Source organism: Physeter macrocephalus, chromosome 5 (genome assembly GCF_002837175.3).
Source record: "Physeter macrocephalus isolate SW-GA chromosome 5, ASM283717v5, whole genome shotgun sequence".
Taxonomy (NCBI): Eukaryota; Metazoa; Chordata; class Mammalia; order Artiodactyla; family Physeteridae; genus Physeter; species Physeter macrocephalus.
Window position 1 is genome coordinate 1,432,398 of NC_041218.1, and position 19,869 is coordinate 1,452,266.

At 43.1% G+C, this 19,869-nt stretch overlaps 1 protein-coding gene across 6 annotated transcripts in view; it reads right to left on the minus strand.

The window, feature by feature from the left end:
* UBE3C (ubiquitin protein ligase E3C) overlaps window positions 1-19,869 on the minus strand; it is a 119,289-nt gene that overhangs the window by 82,337 nt on the left and 17,083 nt on the right. For 5 of the 6 annotated variants that reach the window (XM_024130940.3, XM_028489506.2, XM_024130931.3 and 2 more), the window contains exons 2-6: window positions 16,275-16,328; window positions 12,667-12,741; window positions 11,677-11,823; window positions 7,545-7,660; window positions 445-602 (exon numbers count right to left, since the gene is read on the minus strand). In XM_024130940.3, coding sequence (XP_023986708.1) covers window positions 445-602; window positions 7,545-7,660; window positions 11,677-11,823; window positions 12,667-12,741; window positions 16,275-16,328 — 550 coding nt within the window. Of the gene's footprint in view, window positions 1-444; window positions 603-7,544; window positions 7,661-11,676; window positions 11,824-12,630; window positions 12,742-16,274; window positions 16,329-19,869 lie in introns of those variants that run through there. The other variant, XM_024130945.3, reaches the window with a different exon arrangement.

Sequence of the window (19,869 nt, forward strand, 5' to 3'; positions counted from 1 at the left end):
CTAAGCTACATCTAGAATGCAGTCACCTTAAGACGTGTGTCACCAAGTTAATAAGAAAATTCAAAGAGACTGAGCACCTTCCTCTCCGCTACTGAACTGCTGTGACTCCTGGGACAGGCTCTTCCCTGGTCGGTGTGGCACCGTGTTTGCGGCGTGACCGTGCCCACCACCCGGGCCGCGGCACTCAGCCAGGGCAGCCAGGCCTGCACTGCGGGCCCAGAGCACCGGAACAACTTCCGAAAGCAGACACGGACGTGCTTCATTTTCAAGCAACAAAAGTGAGGTAAAGGTATCAGACACATTTCCAAATTTTGAGGGTGGGTAGAGACGAGGACAGATGTTAGCATCTGTGATTCACACAACGCTTCCCGCCCCGAAAGGTGCCCTGGCTGGTGCCGACTGCTCACGACCGTGCCACCCCCAGTTCTTATACCGCCGACTTACCATTCTGAATCATGTAGTGCAAAATTTGTTCAATCACGGACACCACATAGCTAGCATCTTGTAAAACAGGCAAATAGGTGTTCTCAGAGGAAAACACCTCAAGCATTCTCATTGGAAGTGCAACATTCAAACTGTCATCATTACAGTTCTGCAGTAACCTGTAAAAAAGAAAAAAAAAAGTATTCACATACTTACTAGATGGCAAGCGTCACCGAAAGTTTCGTCAAATTCTTCTCTTTGCTACGGTAAGTGTTCGAGCCATTCTGTTCTAGCACTACAATATCCCTGAAAACAGACGTGACTCCAAGACAGGCAGGAAATAACCAAGCATCGCGTCACTGACACTTTTTTTGAGTCCTTATTATGTGCCAAACAGAATGATGGCGCCCGGTTGAGAGAGGAAAAATGCACCATCAGGGAGGGAGAAACAGACAAGGAAAATCAAAGATCATCAATGCCGTGTGGGAAGCGTATGATCCACTGACCTAAGCTACATCTAATCCAACTCAGATAAGGATCTTTCCACAAGTGCCTGCAAGACTTTCCATGCCCACAATATCCCCCAAGAAGAGCACTTAGTATACTTCTGATCCTAAGTCATCTAGCATTTTGACTAAACACTCCCTTCTTACTATGAGAATTACAGGCAGAAAGGAAGGCTTAGCTGTCACAAAACTAAGTCTTACTTAAAAACAGAGAATGTCTTTTTTTTTTTTACATCTTTATTGGAGTATAACTGCTTTACAATGGTGTGTTAGTTTCTGCTGTACAACAAAGTGAATAGCTATAAGGGTACATATATCCCCTCCCTCTTTTCTTAGAATCAGCTTTATAGAGACACAACTTACACCTGATGGTCTGCACTCATTTACAGCGTGCAGCGCAGTGAGCTCCGACATTACCCCACAGCGCGGGCACAACACCCCCACCCGCCCTTCCTCTCCGCCCTCTCCAGGAGCTTCCTCCCGCCAACTCCTGCACCCCCAACCAATTTCTTCCGTCACATAGGCGAGTCTGCATTTTCTACTATTCTATACACGAGGAACCATACGGTATGTACACGTTAATGTCCAGATTCTTCACTCAGCGCCTTTCTGAGATTCATCCAACATGTTAAAAACATGGTCCTTTTACTGCTAGTAGCATTCCACAGCATGGGAAGACCATGTTTTGGTTATGTATTCATATGCTAATGGACACGAGTGTTTCCAGACTTTTCTTGTTATACATAAAGCTGTGTGAACGTTCAAGGAGAGCCTGTGTGGGCCTGCCTCATTTCTCTTGGGTAAATTCCCAGGTGAGGAACCACTGGGTCACATGGCAGCCGGACAGTATTTACCTAGACAAGAAACCGTCCAGTGTGAAGGGCAGTATGTGAGAGTCCCAGCTGCTCCATACCCGTAACACTTGGTATGAACCCTTTTTCAAGCTTTAGCCAAGCCAGCGGCTCCACAACTGAACTTTACTGTGATCTGAATTTGCATCTCTGTGATTATTTATGATGTTGAGTACCTTTGCAAGTGCCTGTTGTTCACTCCTGTGTCTGCTTTTCCGAAGTGCTCGACCTTTCAAGTGGGCCCTTTGCTTCTCGAAAAGCCAAGTACTGTCCATGCCCACCCAGGCCGCGCCCGCCCGGCCCTCATTCCGCCATGCTCCAGCAACCCCTTCCCCGGCGCCCATTTCCCCTCCCACCTGGGTCCTGGATAAGCACACTCTCAGTTCCCCCCTGAGTCTCCGGACCCCACTGCCTCACCCGTGCCTGGCCCAGTCTCCGCCCCTGTGCAGGGCCCCTCACCACTCACAATTCCTCCCAAACGCGAACCAACCGGCCCCTCCCCCCACGCCGCTCTCATCAAGGTGACCGAAAGCGCTACGCCGGGGAAAACCGCCAGACTGAAATGGGCAGAAAAGACTGGTGGCCAGCCCAGCTCGCTCACTGTGTTACCCTCCGTCCTCGCCTTCCACCGGGCTGATCTACAACTCCGTTGAGACAGAAGCTAACTTGTAGAAAACTGACAGGAATGCAAATGTTTCCCACACAGAGCGACACAAATTATTCCTGTTCCTGGCAATGCAAAAGGCTTCTGCCAGAGAATATAAATTCCCTAAGGCAGATCCTTATTTGACTCAGTTGTAACGTCTCACTGGTTCCCTCGTTAATTAACCAGTTAAATAAAATCACTGACACGTGTTCATAGGGAGCCCTGATTTTACCTTTCCTGGAAAACAATACTGAGCATTACCAACTCAACCATCAATTCTCTGACTCCGTTTATGCTGGTGGCCACTCCCTGACCGCCCTCCTCCCCCCTCCTCCCCCACGCTTTCCCTACTTGGATGCCAGGGCCCTGGACTCTCCTCCTCCATCACCAGCTCCTCCTCTTCCCCACAGCATCCTCATGTCAGGGGATCCCAGGGACCAGTCTTTGGTTCTCTTTTTACACAATTCACTTAATCTCATGCATGTTTATGTTCCTTTGTCTTTAAAACGACTTCATCCTTCTAAATGCTCAAACCAAAAGCTGGTATGCATCCTTGGCTTTATTTTCTGGAACCCCACACCCAGTCTGTAAATCCTGTACACTCTACGTTCCAACCAACTTCATGACACTCTCACTGTGATCACCATGGCCCAGGACACCATCATTTCTGGAATGGACCACTGCTGTCTCTTACAGATCCCCGTCTCTGCAGCACACTAGTGAGAACAGTTCTAGAAAAACATAAATTGGAGATGCAGGGTGGCAGGGGCTATTCCAGATGAAAAGATTCAAGAGACAGCCAAGGTTATGTGTGGTCAATTAGAGTTTATGTTTTAAAAAGAAGAAAGAAAAACAGCCATTCAATATAATTTGAAAACAGGAGAAATTTGAAAATGGACCTAGTATTAGATAAGATGACCAACCTGAGTCATTTCTAAGTACAAGGGTTGCTATTACTGGGATTGTCAAACCAGACTGGTTGTGCTAGTGATAGTTAATATTACTCTCAATCATTTTTAAAGGTGTATTAATGAAACTCTTGTTTGCAGGAGTGTCCTTCTTTGGGGAGATGGACACTTAGGTATTTTGGGAGTGGGAAGTCACTATGTTACCTTGAAATGATTCAGCAAAATGTTAACAGTGGTCAACAATGTTAAAAACAGTCGACTCTGGATGGCAGGCAGATGACCACTTACTGTGCCACTTTTCTACTCTTTTATGTTTGAAAATTTCATAATAAAAACATTATAAGAGTCAGGGAAGAAAGAAAATTCAGGTCATGTCACCCTTGGCTCAGAACTCTCCTTTGGCTTCTCTCCTCTCTCAGCATGAAAGCCAAAGTCCTAAAGCAAGTCCCTTCCAAGGCTTCCCTGGTGGTGCAGTGGTTAAGAATCCGCCTGCCGATGCAGGGGACACGGGTTTGAGCCCTGGTCCGGGAAGATCCCACACGCCGCGGGGCGACTAAGCCCATGCGCCACAACTACTGAGCCTGCGCTCTAGAGCCCGCGAGCCACAACTACTGAGCCCGCGAGCCACAAGTACTGAAGCCCGCGCACCTAGAGCCTGTGCTCCGCAATGAGAGAAGCCACCGCAATGAGAAGCACGCGCACCACAACAAGAGTACCCCCCGCTCGCCAGAACTAGAGAAAGCCCGCGTGCACAGCAACGAAGACCCAACGCAGCCAAAAATAAATAAATTTTAAAAAGCAAGTCCCTTCTAGATCCTGGATGTGCCCGGAGGGTCCTCCCTCTACCTCCCCGCCAGAGCCTGGGGACACTCTGGTCCCTGCACAGCTGTCCATCCTCCCCGCTCAGGGCCACCCTTCCCTCCAGACTCTCTAAAGTCAAACTACACCCCCAAATTTCAATCCCCCTTTCCTCCTCCTCGTTATTTAACGTTATGTCTGTCACGTAAAGACGCTCACACGTTACTTACTCTTGCTCATTCCCGGTCCCCCAGGAGACAGCCTCCAGGAGAACAGTCCCTTCCCTGCCTGTCACAGTCACGTGAGTGCTGAGAACGGGGCCATGCACTTAGCAGGAACCCCATAAACTTTTTTAATCAACGGAGTTATTAACTGATTAGCCAATCCCAATTTTGTTCCTAATGGATGCTCACATAAGAAAAAATGTAAGTAATATCAGTATTCATTACCTTTTTAAAAAATTATCTTTATTTTCAAAATAAATTTACTGAAGTTGATAAGCAGCTGTTTACAAACAACGTTAGCACTAAATAAAAATGACAGAAAGCGTGTAGTCTGAGAGCTGTACTAGATGCCAACGATGACCCCTGTACCGTGAGATCCCTGAGCCCGCAATGCTGCTTCCAGTGCCCAAGGCAAGGCAAAAAGATGGCTTTGAAGGATGCAGGTGACCAGGAGACCATTTTCTTTTAAGTAGAGGTTTACCCATCAGTCCAACCACCCAGTAGAGCACTGAAATACTGGGCCTGGAAGGACCAGTCTCATCCAATATTCCTCACTTTAGAATGAAGCTAAAAACTAGATCCAGTAACTTTTGTCACGCCCTAAGCTGGCAAGACACAGAGGCAGTACTAGAATCTAGTCTCCTGACCTCTACTTCATTACTACACTGACCCGAGTTCCACTTATCCTGAACTCAGGTGGCATCAACTTCCGTGTTATCTGTTCACGTATTTTATACACAATGAGGTACATCATCTCTTTCACATAAAACTGCTTTTCTAGCTCTGAAAAAGTTATCTTAAATTCCCATGGAGACCAAAAGAGTGGAAGAAAGCACACATCCCCTTCTCTGGTAACTTGCTAAAGCACCTGAAGTTCAATGCCCTGCCCACAGCAGGTAAGATCATTCACTGGTTTATTAACATCACACACTTGAAATAAAGTTTCTAACAGATTGCTATTTTAATTTTACTCTGTTAAAACTTCATTCCTCGTCTAAAGGAACCAGCTTCCTTAGAGAAAACCGCCCCAACCTGGGGCTTTCAGGGGAGGCGTTAAACAGAGCCCAACACAGCATGGCCCCAAAAAGCAAAGATGCTTCAAAACACTAAGGGGCTCCGGTAAGGGTTCTCCCTCTACCCAGCATTGAAAGATACATGAGGCCTGACTGAGACCAAAGGGAAAAGGAGGCAGGGTCTTCTTCAGAAATAACGCCAACTAACAAACACTGAAGAAACAACAGAATTAGAAAAATCAGCATTTTATAAACCATGGATATAACAACTGATTCAGGCGTAGATCATCAAATGCAAAAACAAACCACTGGGTGAAAGGTGGTACGCTAATGACAAGGAAGGAAATGTACCTGCACAATACAGAGAAGAGTTTTTACCTCCACTCAGCCTCACTGAGAACGGGCTATGTCTCACGTGAGACACTAGGACCCCCACAATTCTCTGCTATGAAGCACTCTTGCTGAACATGCTTAAACTGAAGCAAGTACAGCCCGATGTCAGTGGTTCTCATGGGGGCGACACTCGGCAGTGTCTGGAGACCTGTGTGATCAAGTGGGTGCCACCTGCATCAGGTGGGTGCAGGGCAAGGATCCTGCTAAACACCCTACAACACACAGGACCACGTGCACAACACAGAATGGCTCAGCCCCAAACGTGAAGAGGATGTGGTTGAAAAACTCTCCTCTAGAACTGACATCCAATTTAAAGGAAAGAGAGGAGACAAAGGTATAAGTGAAACAAATGGAGCCTAGGATCATCAAAACAGAGAAGATATTTTTGAGATAACTGGGGAAATCTGCATATGGAGTGTGTATACCACACGATATTAAGAGAATTACTATTCATTTTCTTAGATGTGAACACAGCATTACGGTTATCGGAGAGTGTGCTTTCTTAGGAGAAGTACGGTGAATCGGGTGAAGCGTCATGATGTCTGCAACTTACTTTTACATGCTTTAGAAAAACAACATGCTGTGCGTGTAAGGAGAGAGAGAGAAAGCAAATGTGGCAAAATGGTAACTTTTGAATCTAGGTGGAGGATATATGATATTCTTTCAACTTTACTGGTATTAGAAATGTTCCAAAACAAAAAGTTGGGGAAAACAAGGAGAAATTACATTTGGATTTATCATCTATTAAAATTACTTGCTAAATGAATACCTTCGAAAGGACATTAAGTGTCCACAAACTACAACCCGTGCGTGGAACCAGCCACAGGCTGTGTGGCTCTCGGGTGAAGGGTGCTCCTGACACCTTTAAAAGCTTGTAAAAAAAAAAAAAACCAGTATGTATAAGAGAGACCACAGGTGGCCCACAAACCCTAAAATTCGTGCCATCTAGGCATTTACAGAAGAAGTTTGTGGACTCCTGCTCCAGCGAATCAATGCATACAATGTGTTTTTCAAAGTAAAGTTTTTTCCAAGAAATAAAAGGGGTTTTTGAAAAAAATAAGATTTCTTGGGATTGGTGATCTTCCAGATTCTCCCTCTTCATAAAAGTTCTTCTCTGCCTGTAGTCCAGCTCAGGATTCTGGAAGTCAGTTAACAAGGCCTAGCTCTGATAGTAATCCTAAATAAACCTTACTACATGCAACTTCCAGAAAATTAGCTGAAATTATATGAAAGGCTCAGAATCATGTGACGGTTTGCTACTGTGCAGATATCAGCAATTTTGAGAAAAACAGTGAAGGTGTTAATTGTTTTCTCATTCAGGTACTACTGCTCACATCACCTGGACGTGCTCTGTAGGCGGAATCCAGGCAAGTCACGGAAGTGACTTATTTCAGTCCATACATAAATCACAAGAGCCTGAGGACAGGCCTGCTCTGAAGAGCCTGTACCCTAGGGTAGCGATCCGAGGAGAATGGGATCATCCTCACAGCAGGAGTCCTTTCAGGTGGCCCATCCACTCGCTAGCAACCAGGACCCCTGATATTCCACAAGGTAATTCCAGAGCCTACTTGAAAGAAAACATCATCTGGAAGGTATTTATATCTACATTTTAATTTCTACAGGGAGAATCACAGGAGTGAAAACTGTAATACATAGAACATTCCAGTCTCAAAAAAAAAAAAAAAAAAGGGAAAACCCCTGTCACAGACACTGAAAATCAAAGGGTTCCTCTAGACAAAGTGATCACCACGTTACACAAGCTGCTGACAACGAGGGGTTTACCTGCAACAGAGGCTCATCAACCTCTTTATTTGAAATAAGCACGTAAGTCTCTCAGATCCATCCAACTGCTGGACAAACAAAGAGCTATATTTAATTAGGTTCTGATACATCCATATCTGAAAGAAACAGCAAAACATACCATTATAACTCTCAGTCCATAAAAAGCTAATTATTTACCAATTACAAACATACCAAAATCTCCTTAATTGGTAACTACTTAATCAAAATAATCAAAACGTGATAAGAAGTAAATCTTCTAAGTCAGGTTTCAGATGGCAGTAGGCACACATCCTGAATTTTCCATCTTAAGAAAGCACATCAGCATGAAGTTGAATTACTAAATTTATTACTAAAAGTACTTAAAACTCATGTAAATGTGAAACAAAAAGTTTATTTGCAAAAATCAGCAAACCACAATAAAAACATAAGAGAATCACAATCTTAATCATAAGTTACAAAGGATAACAGTTCCTTCTTTTTAACTTTCTCCTCTGAGTTTCCAGCACCTTTCCTGTGGATACTCTCCTTCCCTAATTCCATGAAATTTCGGTAGAAAAGGCAATCATTCAGTCCCACTATTCCCAATAAAAGGCCAAGTGTGTAGCATGTGAGGCGAGAGACGTGTCACTTAACTAGACAGGAGGAATCCTATCACAATGTTTATACAAACCATCGCAGTGTGCACCTGAAGTATTTTACAATTTTATTTGTCAATTATATGTCCACACAGCTGAAAGGAAAAAAGGTCAGAGATGCATCCGGATGGCCAGAACCCCCGCTGTCCCGGACACGGTGATGGGCCATCGCGGTGGGCAAATGCTGAGTTAGATTTCTGTCAAGCTCCCATCCAGGAGGCCTCTCTAGCGTGGATACAGCTGCCAGAAGTAATTTTGAAAACACAATAGCGAACAGGAATCTCTTATACTTCCTCTACGATATTTTTGTTGCTATTTGTTCATTTCATGAAACCCATTTAGAAGCGTTAAAATTAAGACAGCTTCTTAAATGTGCCACAGAACCTTTTCTTTACCTGTCATTTTTACAGTTTCTCCTCTGACAGTAACACTTATTTGATATAAAATGTTATCAAACAATTAAAGTACTAACACATGTGTTTTGCATGATAAATTCAAGTGGGTGGAAATAACTCTGAGACCCAATCCGAATGTTAATTTACCTACACACAAGCTTTCTTCTTGAGGTATTTGGAGCTACTTGTTCATATTTTCTCAGGAACCAGTATCATACAAATATTTTCTACACTATCTGACACGCAGTTCATTCTAAAATTTGTATTGAATGCTACCCATTAACAAATAAAAATAGGATGTACAGTAACTAAACATTATAAAAATCTGAAGGCCAACTGTAGGAAGTACAAGAATAAGGCTGTAAATACATTAATCAAGTAATTACGTTTCAACGACATTAAAAAAAACCTCAAAGCACTTTATTTGAACACCTTCTGGACTGGTTTTTGTTTTTTTTTTTTAATTGAGGTATAGTTGATGTACAACATTATATGCTTCAGGTGTACAACATAGTGATTCACAATTTTTAAAGGTTATCCTCCATTTATAGTTATTATAAAATACTGGCTATATTCCCGGTGCTGTACAATATATCCTTAGAATGGACTGGATTTTGATACTGTTTTTTACATTCTTGACAAATGCACCAATATGATCCCCAAAGTTCTAAGTACATTAAACATCTGCTTTGCCTAACTTTCTGTTGTTATTTACTAAATTCAGAGAAGTACAGTTTCAAAAACTTTCCGTCTTATCCATCCTTTCTCAGGAAGTTAACTGAGGCTGTATATCAATAAAACAAGGGAGTAAACCAAGAAAGCAAAAAGATACGGAATCAGGAAAGAGGACCTGAAACGGAAGCAAAGCAAAGCGGAGGTTTTCCCAGGAACATGGCAGGCGTGGAGAGCAACCACTCCAAACTGTGCAGCAAGTTCCTGGGATGCAGAAGGAACAGCTCAGAGGGGAAAGAGCATCAGTGACCTGACTCTCTAGTCACGGAAAATTGTACTGAGAATTATTTTACTGTTCGGAGGTGGAAGAAGACTTTATCATAAAGAGATTCAAAGATAATTAAACAGAAATGACAGAATAATTAACTCCAGAATAACTCAAGAAAACTGTACACAAAAGAAAATACAATCACAGTACACCATTTTAGCAGCGACCATATTTACAGTCATTATAATAAAAAATAAATCAAGGGAGTGGGTGAGGAAGGGAGAGCCATATACGCACAGTTTTGCACAGAGCACCTTAGAAAAACTATCAAAAGTGGCATCACGCCTGCTCTTAAAGTAGGAATTAGGGTACTGGAAGATGGGCAGGAGACTTTCCCTCCACATATGACTGATTTATTGTTCTTGCATTTTTGTGTGCAAACTGAATAAACAATCCAGTTCTCTTTTCTCATATAAACCAGGTTTGAGGACCTGGTTAATTCTAATCCTACACAGGGCCTGTAGGACTGCACAGCTGCACCACGTCCAGAAACCATGCAGGAACCGCTGACCAGACCTCAGAGCGGGGCAGAAGCAGTTCTCCAAAGGGAAGGGTGCCCTGGAGAGACACAGGACCGACGGCCCTTCTGACCCGCACATGGCTGTTCTCCACGTCTGACCTTCAATCCACAAGGTCAGAGTACGTGAGGAAGGAACAGACTGCTCCAGAAAGAGAGCCAGATGACCTGCTGCTGTACGTTTCTCATTCTTCTTCTCACAGACTTCAGATGGAAAGCCTAGAAAGAGCCTGCCTTTAGGGGACACGGGCTCGAGTCCTGGTCCGGGAAGATCCCACATGCTGCGGAGCAACTAAGCCCGTGCGCCACAACTACTGAGCAATCCACAAGGTCAGAGTACGTGAGGAAGGAACAGACTGCTCCAGAAAGAGAGCCAGATGACCTGCTGCTGTACGTTTCTCATTCTTCTTCTCACAGACTTCAGATGGAAAGCCTAGAAAGAGCCTGCCTTTAGGGGACACGGGCTCGAGTCCTGGTCCGGGAAGATCCCACATGCTGCGGAGCAACTAAGCCCGTGCGCCACAACTACTGAGCCTGCACTCTAGAGCCCGCGAGCCACAACTACTGAGCCCACATGCCACAACTACTGAAGCCCACGCACCTAGAGCCCATGCTCCACAACAAGAGAAGCCCACACACCACAACGAAGAGTAGCCCCTGCTAGCCGCAACTAGAGAAGGCCCATGCATAGCAACAAAGACCCAACGCAGCCAAAAATAAATAAATTAATAAATTAATAAATTTTAAAAAGAGCCTGCATTAAAGGAAAGCCATCTTTACTGCCTCTAAAGATTTATGCAAAGTTCTTCCCACGGTCCAGCCTAGCTCAATACAGGAAGCAACACTGGGTGTTAAAGCCAAACACCAGATAAGCAATAAAGTATTCCTATGTCTTCTGTACTTATAGGCCACACAAGGATCCTTCTAGTGTACGGTTGGAGCATGGAAGACTTACTTTTCACTGTATACCCATGTTTTAATTAGAAATTATTAATCCAGGTAAATGAGGATGTCTAAGAATAAATACGTATTTAACCTAATGAATCTCAATATTTCCTGGGAAAGTGGACACAGTAACAAGTTCCACTTTATAAAGACGATTCATCCACGCATCTCCTCCATGAATACACACCGTTCCTCATCACTGATAACATCAAAACCTATAACGTTTTTTAAGTTACACAATTATATTTTAGATGCTGCAAGAGAGAGACCCTAGAGTTTAGCGATTTACATTTAAGTATTTACAGGTAACAGGCTACGATGCAGAGGATGCACGGCACGGGGGGAGGGTTCTGTGCAAAACAAGGTGCTGTCTGTGCAGACTGGGTAACGGGGACAGCACAACAGAGTAGCCTACTGTTTCTTATGTTTGAAATTTTCCTTAATTAAAAAAAATGAAAAAGCCTACTGAAAATCTGTATCCATTTTTAAGAGGTAAAACATTATCACCAAGACGACCTATTACCGCTGGTTGAGGAAGTCACAAGGGTGTGAGACACGCTGGAGGGGTTTTCTGACCACCTTAAACCAAAAGCTGGAAAACACATTAACAAGGGTTAGTGAAAATGTAGTCAACACTCACCAAGCGTTTTGAGTCTTCATTCTGTTTGTAAAAAAACAGAAGCTGCCTCGCCAAAAGGGTAAGGTTGGGACCACTGGCGATGGAAAAAGTGCCACCGGACTGGGACAAGCCGGCACGGCGATCAAATGCACTTCTCTGGATGGAATACTGAAAACAAAAAGAGACATAAAGACAGGATCACATGATCGTATGGTCTAAATGGCCACTCAGTGTTTAAACTGGAGTAGTGGAAACTGACAATTAAGATTCCGTTACTGAGAAGTTATCATTGGTAAACGGTTAATGAAACCCAAAAAGCCTGGAATGTAGTGACAGAGCCATGAACGCCCTATGCAGGAGTCTTCCACCACCTCCTTCTACTGTGATCTTTAGCCGTGGTTTGGCCTATGTTTGCATTTAATAATTTAAAAATCACCAAAAAACTCATCTGTCTATAAATCTTTATATAAACTAATAAAATTAACTATTGGGGAAAATACTTTTATCCACATTAACTTTCATTAAACAAGTACACACAAAAACACGTACAAAATGAATTCCACTTCTAAGAATCCAAGGCCATATTTAAAATAAGCTTTCGGGGCTTCCCTGGTGGCGCAGTGGTTAAGAATCTGCCTGCCAACGCAGGGGACACGGGTTCGAGCCCTGGTCCGGGAAGATCCCACATGCCGCGGTGCAACTAAGCCCATGTGCCACAACTACTGAGCCTGCGCTCTAGAGCCTGCAAGCCACAACTACTGAGCCCACGTGCCACAACTACTGAAGCCTGTGCACCTAGAGCCTGTGCTCCGCAACAAGAGAAGCCACTGCAATGAGAAGCCCTTACACCGCAACGAAGAGTAGCCCCCGCTCGCGTCAACTAGAGAAAGCCCACGCACAGCAACGGAAGACCCAACGCAGCCAATCAATCAAGCTATTAAAAAATAATAATAAATAAAATAAGCTCTCTCATACCTTTCTAATTCCTTCTCAGTTTAAAAACAAACTTACTTGCTGTTTTCTGTCTCTATAGCCTCGAATAAATGACTGGATAATTATTGCATTTTTCAATCTTCGTCTTTCTTCCTGAATAATGCAGGGAGGAGGGAACAATGGGTCAGGATCAGTGAAAATGACAAATACTAGTTAAGACTTAAAAAAAAAAAAAAACAGCTACATAATTCATGTACCACAAAATTGACTCTTTTAAGTGTACCATTCACCAATTTTTAATATACTCAAAGTTGTGCAATCATCACCACTGTCTAATTTTGGAACATTTTCATCGCCCATCCCCAACAAAACCCCTGTACCCAGGGGTTTTACCCAGTCATCCCTCATTCTCTGTCCTCCCACCCCGACCCCCAGCTGCTGGCAATCACTAATCAATTTTCTGTCTATATGGAACTGCCTATTCTGGACATTATGTACAATGGAATCATAATATGTGGCCTTTTGTGTCTGACTTTTTTCACTTGGCATGATGTTTTCAAGGTTCATCCACGCTGTACCATGTATCAGTACTTCACTCCTTTTTATGGCTGTTCCACTGTATGGATGTCTCATTTTGTTTATCCACTTATTACCTGATGGACATTTGAGCTCTTTCCACTTTGGGCTATTAAGAATAATGTTGCTGTGGACATTCCTGTACCAGCTTTTGTGGGGACATAGATTTTCATTTCTCATGGGTGTATATCTAGGCATGGAATTAACACTTGAGGAACTGCTGGACTGTTTTCCAAAATAGCTACACCATTTTACAATTCTACCAGCATAGAAAGACTTCTCTTTTTTTAAGTTTTTGTTTTAAGTATTAAAAAAAATACAAACAGAAGCATCTATTTTAAAGGTCACTTTGTTTCCAAGCAGAAAACGCCAATTTTTATCAACTCGACTCTGTCTTTAAAACTTTCAGGGGTAGGATAAGGAGGGAGGGAGGGAGACGCAAGAGGGAGGAGATATGGGAACATATGTATATGTATGGCTGATTCACTTTGTTATAAAGCACAAACTAACACACCACTGTAGAGAAATTATACTCCAATAAAGATGTTAAAAAAAAAAAAAACTTTCAGTGACCTAGCAAAACTATACATTCTTCATCATCATTATAACCACTGCAGCTAACAGTGTTTGAGAGCCTACTATGTGCCAGCCCTAAGAGAGACACTTCACATGCATTCATACAATAACCTTACAGGGGAGTATTACTCCTGCTTTAAAGACACAGAAACCGAGACTTCCATAAAGATTAAGTGATGCCAAAAGATATGAGTCAGAGAGCAAACTCAGGTGTGACACGAAAATCTGTACTCTGTCTTATCACATGACAATGTTTCACATCTTCTATGAATGCCACCTGCCAGGCTTGAAAGGCACATACACACTCACTCAATCTTGGGATTAGAGAACATACCATCAGGTCACAAAAGTGTACTTTCTGAGCTTCAAATGGTTACAACAAGGGAACCCTTGAGCTTAAACCTAGTTTGGGAATCTATTCATAACTACGATGACTCTAACAGCACTTAATTAAAAACCCATATAACATCCCATGCATTCTCAAAACACTTATTTTTACTCATTCATCTGTTTGCTGGGGAAGAGTCTCAGGAACACTCCAGCTCTCTGGCAGGTGCGCTGAGGACAGGCGAGTCCTCACGAGGCCCAGAGGCCAGCTTCAGCTTAGCTCATCCCTGTTTTAAAGGGGGTTCATCCCCACCCCACTGCCTGCCAGAAGCAAACGCAATGCTCTCCAAAAAGAAGAGGCCATATTCTAAGCCCGAAGATATCGCTTCAGTTTGGAACATACAATGTCCGGTATTCAACCAAAATAAGCAGGCAAAGACAAGAATTTAAAATCAAGAGGACAAACAACAGAAACGAACCCACAGGAATTCCAAACACTGGAGAGTAAACATTATCTTTAAAAATCTACAATTACGGGCTTTCCTGGTGGCACAGTGGTTGAGAGTCCACCTGCCGACGCAGGGGACACGGGTTCATGCCCCGGTCCCGGAAGATCCCACATGCCGCAGAGCGGCTGGGCCCGTGAGCCATGGCCGCTGGGCCTGCGCGTCTGGAGCCTGTGCTCCGCAACGGGAGAGGCCACAACAGTGAGAGGCCCGCGTACCGCAAAAAAAAAAAAAAAAAAAAAAAAAATCTACAATTACGTGCAAGAAATGAAAAGACGAGAGAACTGGGAAATAAAAGAATCAAAGAAAATTCTAGAACTCAAATAAAAACTGAAATTCAGAACTCAGTGGATGTACTTAACAATCAGACATCACTAAAAGAGATAATTTGTAAATCAGAAGTTAGATCAGAAGAAATTAGCCAAACCAAAGCATAGATATTCAAAAGAATAAATATACCGAAATGAGTACAGGAGACACACAGGACATAATGCAAAGGTCGAACATCTCTGTCATGGGAGTCCAAGAGGAGGAGGAGAGGGAGGATGGGGCAGAGGCACGACTGGGAGAGATGGCTGACTGAGAATTTTCCAGAAAAGATAAAAGACACCAACCAATACACCCTTTTCTCGTTTGAGCAGTGATTTTCAAGTGAGGGCAATTCCCACCGAGGGAACGTTCGGTAATTTCTGGAGACATCTGCGGTTGTCTCAGCGGGGGTAGGGAGCGTTTCGGCATCTAGAGGAGAGGGGCCAGGGATGCTGCTAAGCATCCCGCAGCGTGCAGGACAGTCCCCACAACAAGGAACTACCTGGCCAGAACGTCAAAAATGCTAAGGTTGAGAAACCCTGCCTGAGCGTTTTTGCATCTGCTGCTCCCTTCACCACGCATGCTCTTCTTCCAGCTTTCCACAGCTTTTCCTTTCCACCCTTCAGAAACCCACTCGACTCTCACCAGCTCAGCGGTGCCTCCCCTCAACACCCTATCCAAAGCAGGCCTTCCCAGTCCCCATCTCAGGATCCGACGAACATCTGGGTTCTACGGCCCAGCAGAAACACTGTTTTATTCCCTATCTACATACCCAGCCAGCAGAAAAGTACCTGGAACATAACAAGCTCTCAATTTATATTTGCTAAAGGAATGGATGAATTATTAAAAAACAAAACAAAAAATGACCTAGAAAAGCAGGCCATAAGACACCACAACTGCTGATTAATCAACAAAGTAAAGCCATTTTAAGAAATTACCTCCAAAAGATAAAATGTAAAATAAAGACTAAAATGCCAAATGTCACTAGCTCCTTTCATTTATTCAGCTTCTTCACAAATAGTTAAGATAACGTGCCTTGACAGGAAGTTTTCTCCTTTTGCTTGACAAAACATGAACACTATACACGAAGACTTTCTACATCTTCTGGAAGCCATATCATAAGCAAGTAAGTGAACTGAAAGCCTATTTTCTCCCTCTATTCTGGAAACTGCTCTTTTAGTCCTTCTTTCCTACATTGGTTCCAGAATAGATGACCTACCATAAAATCCAACAAATCCAGAAATGTTTCTGAAGTTTAACATACATATAAATACTTAAGTTATGTCACATATAACATACGTATATCTAATATATAAAACAGGAAAACCAAGACTTATTTAGATGCCATGGAAAAATGTTTATCTACAGGGACTATTACAAAACTGTTTTTACCTCCCTCTTTCTTCTTTCTTCCTGAGTACGGTGTAAAAGAGAAGCCTTTTCTTCCTAAACACAAAAAAGAGAGAAAAGATAAAGGTTATAATTTCAAATTCTAAAATACTCCCATACAAAAATTATAGAATGTTGTGACCCAAAGGATTCTAGAGATCATCCAATCAAACCATCTGACTTAGTAAGAAATCTGAGGCGCAAGAGGCTAAATGGTTCCCTCACCCTCACCCCCAGCTCACAGATCTAATTGTAGTACTTCAGTAGTTTTCTAAGAATAAAATCTGATTTCCTTACACACAGGTTAGTTCAGGTAAAACTGGGGAGATCTGAGTAAGATCAGTGCATTGTATCAATGTCTATATCCTGCTTGTGAGCACATATTACAGCTTTGCAAAATACAACCCCCACGGGAAATTAGGCAATGCAAACAACAGACCTTTCTGTATCATTTCTAACAGCTGCATGTGAGTCTACAATTATCTCAATAAAAATTTCAGTGAAAAAAATCAATCTTTTATTGTTACCAAAATTTTTAAAATTCTTTTCATTGTAAGTAAAACTATATTTCAAATAAAATTACTTGATATGTAGAAGGAACTGAAATAACAAATGGGAAAGTTAAACATTTCAAATAAAATAAAAATACTTACACACGACCCTCCTCCCCCTGCCAGAACCATTCCAGTCTATACTGTATGGGCATTTTATTTTTGTAAATTTAATCCAAAATAAAATTAAAGGCCTAAGACATCAACATATAAATCATTAGAAAAACTAGTAAACCTAAATTTCTTAACACAAACATACAACTCATCAGAATAGAGTCAGAAAGCAAGTAATGAAGCCAATTTAAAATAATACTTTGATATGTGAAGGAATACATAATGTGTAGAGCAAAAAGTTTCTAACTGACAAAATTTTCAGCCAAAGAAATAAATCCTCCAGATATTTTCCATTACAGAGAATTTCATTTCTTGAATTCAAATAAAAAGTATCTATCACATGTCAAAGGTCAGAAAAATATTTCATTTTTAACTGATTAATTAAAAGGAGGAGGAGGAATGGAAAAATCTAAAGTAAAAAGGGCTCAGAATTATGGAAAGCTTCTAGATTAAAACACAGCCATATTTCTGGTCATTATCTTTATTTATGAATAGGAGTCGCAAATATATGTCTGTAATTTCTCTTCCTTCTACTCCATTTAATCAGATTTAATATATGTTCATTACTTGGTTAAAGAGCTAAGATTTCTTAAAATGATACATGCTGTTACAACTACGAGAAAATATACTTAATGTCTGAAATCAAACCCACGTTTTACTTTTAAAAAAATGGTAGGGACTTCCCTCGTGGCACAGTGGTTAAGAACCCACCTGCCAATGCAGGGGACACGGGTTTGAGCCCTGGTCTGGGAAGATCCCACATGCCGCAGAGCAACTAAGCCCGTGTGCCACAACTACCGAGCCCGAGCTCTAGAGCCCACGAGCCACAACTACTGAGCCCAAGAGCTACAACTACTGAAGCTCACATGCCTAGAGCCTGTGCTCCACAACAAGAGAAGCCACCGCAATGAGAAGCCCGCACACCACAACGAAGAGTAGCCCCCGCTCGCTGCAACTAGAGACAGCCCGCGTGCAGCGACGGAGACCCGACACAGCCCAAAATAAAATAAACAAATAAATTAATTATAATTTTAAAAAATGGTACATGCCAGCAAAACAGTCACCAAACTGACTTCACACATAAGCTTAGCTGTCACTAAGCTAAAAGCTGTGCGGGTTTGAGGGGCTGGCCTGTCTCTTACCACCGGGTCCCTCTCATTGGCTTCAATGTCTGCCACACGTAGGGATTTAATAAATATTTACAAAATGAACGAACGAGCATTTCCCTTAAGTAAAGCAAAGCAGTCTAAAAGGAGGAGCCATCAAAGCTGAAAAGCGCTTCTGAATACCTGCAACACAGCACTGAGGCTGAAGTATTGAAAAAATCAAAATAGGCGCCAATTATCAAAAAGCATAACTGGATTCTAAGTGAACACTTGAAGTTTGAAGCCTACGCTTTGAGATGGCTGTGAACGCACCAGAGGCAATGCCGAATGTGCTGAGGATGAATATCCCTACCCTCTGATGACCTAGAGATTAAAATCCTTGGACAGAGGACACGCATATAAATGGAAGGTCACTTCTCTTCACTGTGCTCCAGGGCTGTAAAGTTTCCTACTTAAAACAGCTCATTTCAAAAATTATAAAATAAGCATAGCAAGCAAATCCAAAGTCCTGGACACACACACAAGAACCCTTACATGTGATTTCAACTGTAGTTTAAAATGATGTGAAGGCCTTTCAAAGAGCACTCACGCTCCCTAGATATTTTACAGAGAGGAGAGAAAGGCGTGCTGGGGAGGCCAACCAACCCCACGTGCCACGCCAGTCACACGGGACAGGAGGCTCCAGGACAGCGCCAGCTGCCACCAACACTGATTCCTCTGCGCCCGAGCACTGTGCCCAGCGCACAGACAACTAACGCGGACTGAGCGCTTACCCTCCACGCGCTAAGCAACATCCTAAACCCTAGGACTTGGTTCACCACATATTCCTCACAATAACCCAATGCGGTTTAAGGACTATTACTTTTCCTGCTTACAGACGACAAAAGTGAGGTTCAAGAGTGGTAGAGCCAAGATCTGAACTCAAGACGGGTCCAGAGCCTAAGCTATTAAGCAGTGTACTATTTACTTTGAAAAACAACATTAAGTATGATCATATTATTTCACATTTTGAGAAGTTTTTAAAACTCTTTTGCCTTCGTAATACATACGTAATTTGGAAGCTATATGGGAAAGGAGGCTGGTGGGGAGGGGAGGCCACAGAAAAAAACCGGGGTCACCAAAACGTGCCATGAGTTCAGAGGCATGGGGAGTGGGAGGGGCTGAGAAACAAAGGACCCAGATGCCCAGGAAAGGTGAGGTAAGCAATCGCAAAGGCCCGGGACACAAAGGTGGCCATAAAAAGCCAGTTCAGCACAGAAAGAAAAGTGTGACAGAGCACTTAATCGATGTCTATAAATTATGTACACTATCACATGTAGCACCTGAACTAGCAACCAAATTCCACACCAGAACCGGAGCTTCTTCCTATATTCCCCAACTCCGAGACCGTCTCTGTTCAAAAGACATTCAAACGAGGCACAGAAGAGGAATTTATTCTCAACAAATATTGGCTGACTCATGCGTCATGCTAGGCACTGGCTATTTTAAAAGTCATAAAAGTGTTTGTTCCCAAGGAGTGCACAGTCTGGTGGGAGCAGAGGAAGCCTATGAGTTGAGCACCCGCCATGGGCCGGACACGATTCCAGACACTAGCAATAAAGCAGAGTCAGCAGGAGCGGCCCTGCCCTGGGAGTGCACACCTCAATACGGGTGGGCAGCGGGGACGAGGCAGCGCAGAGAAAGGACAGGCACTCCCCCTCCGCGACTCAGAGAGCTCTCAGAAGAAAAGGAGAACTCGAAAGAAATCTTGGAAGGCTGTGTCCAGAAGAAGGACGAGACGGAAGGCATCCCAGCGGGGGGGGGGGGGGGGGGGGGCGGGGCGCGGGG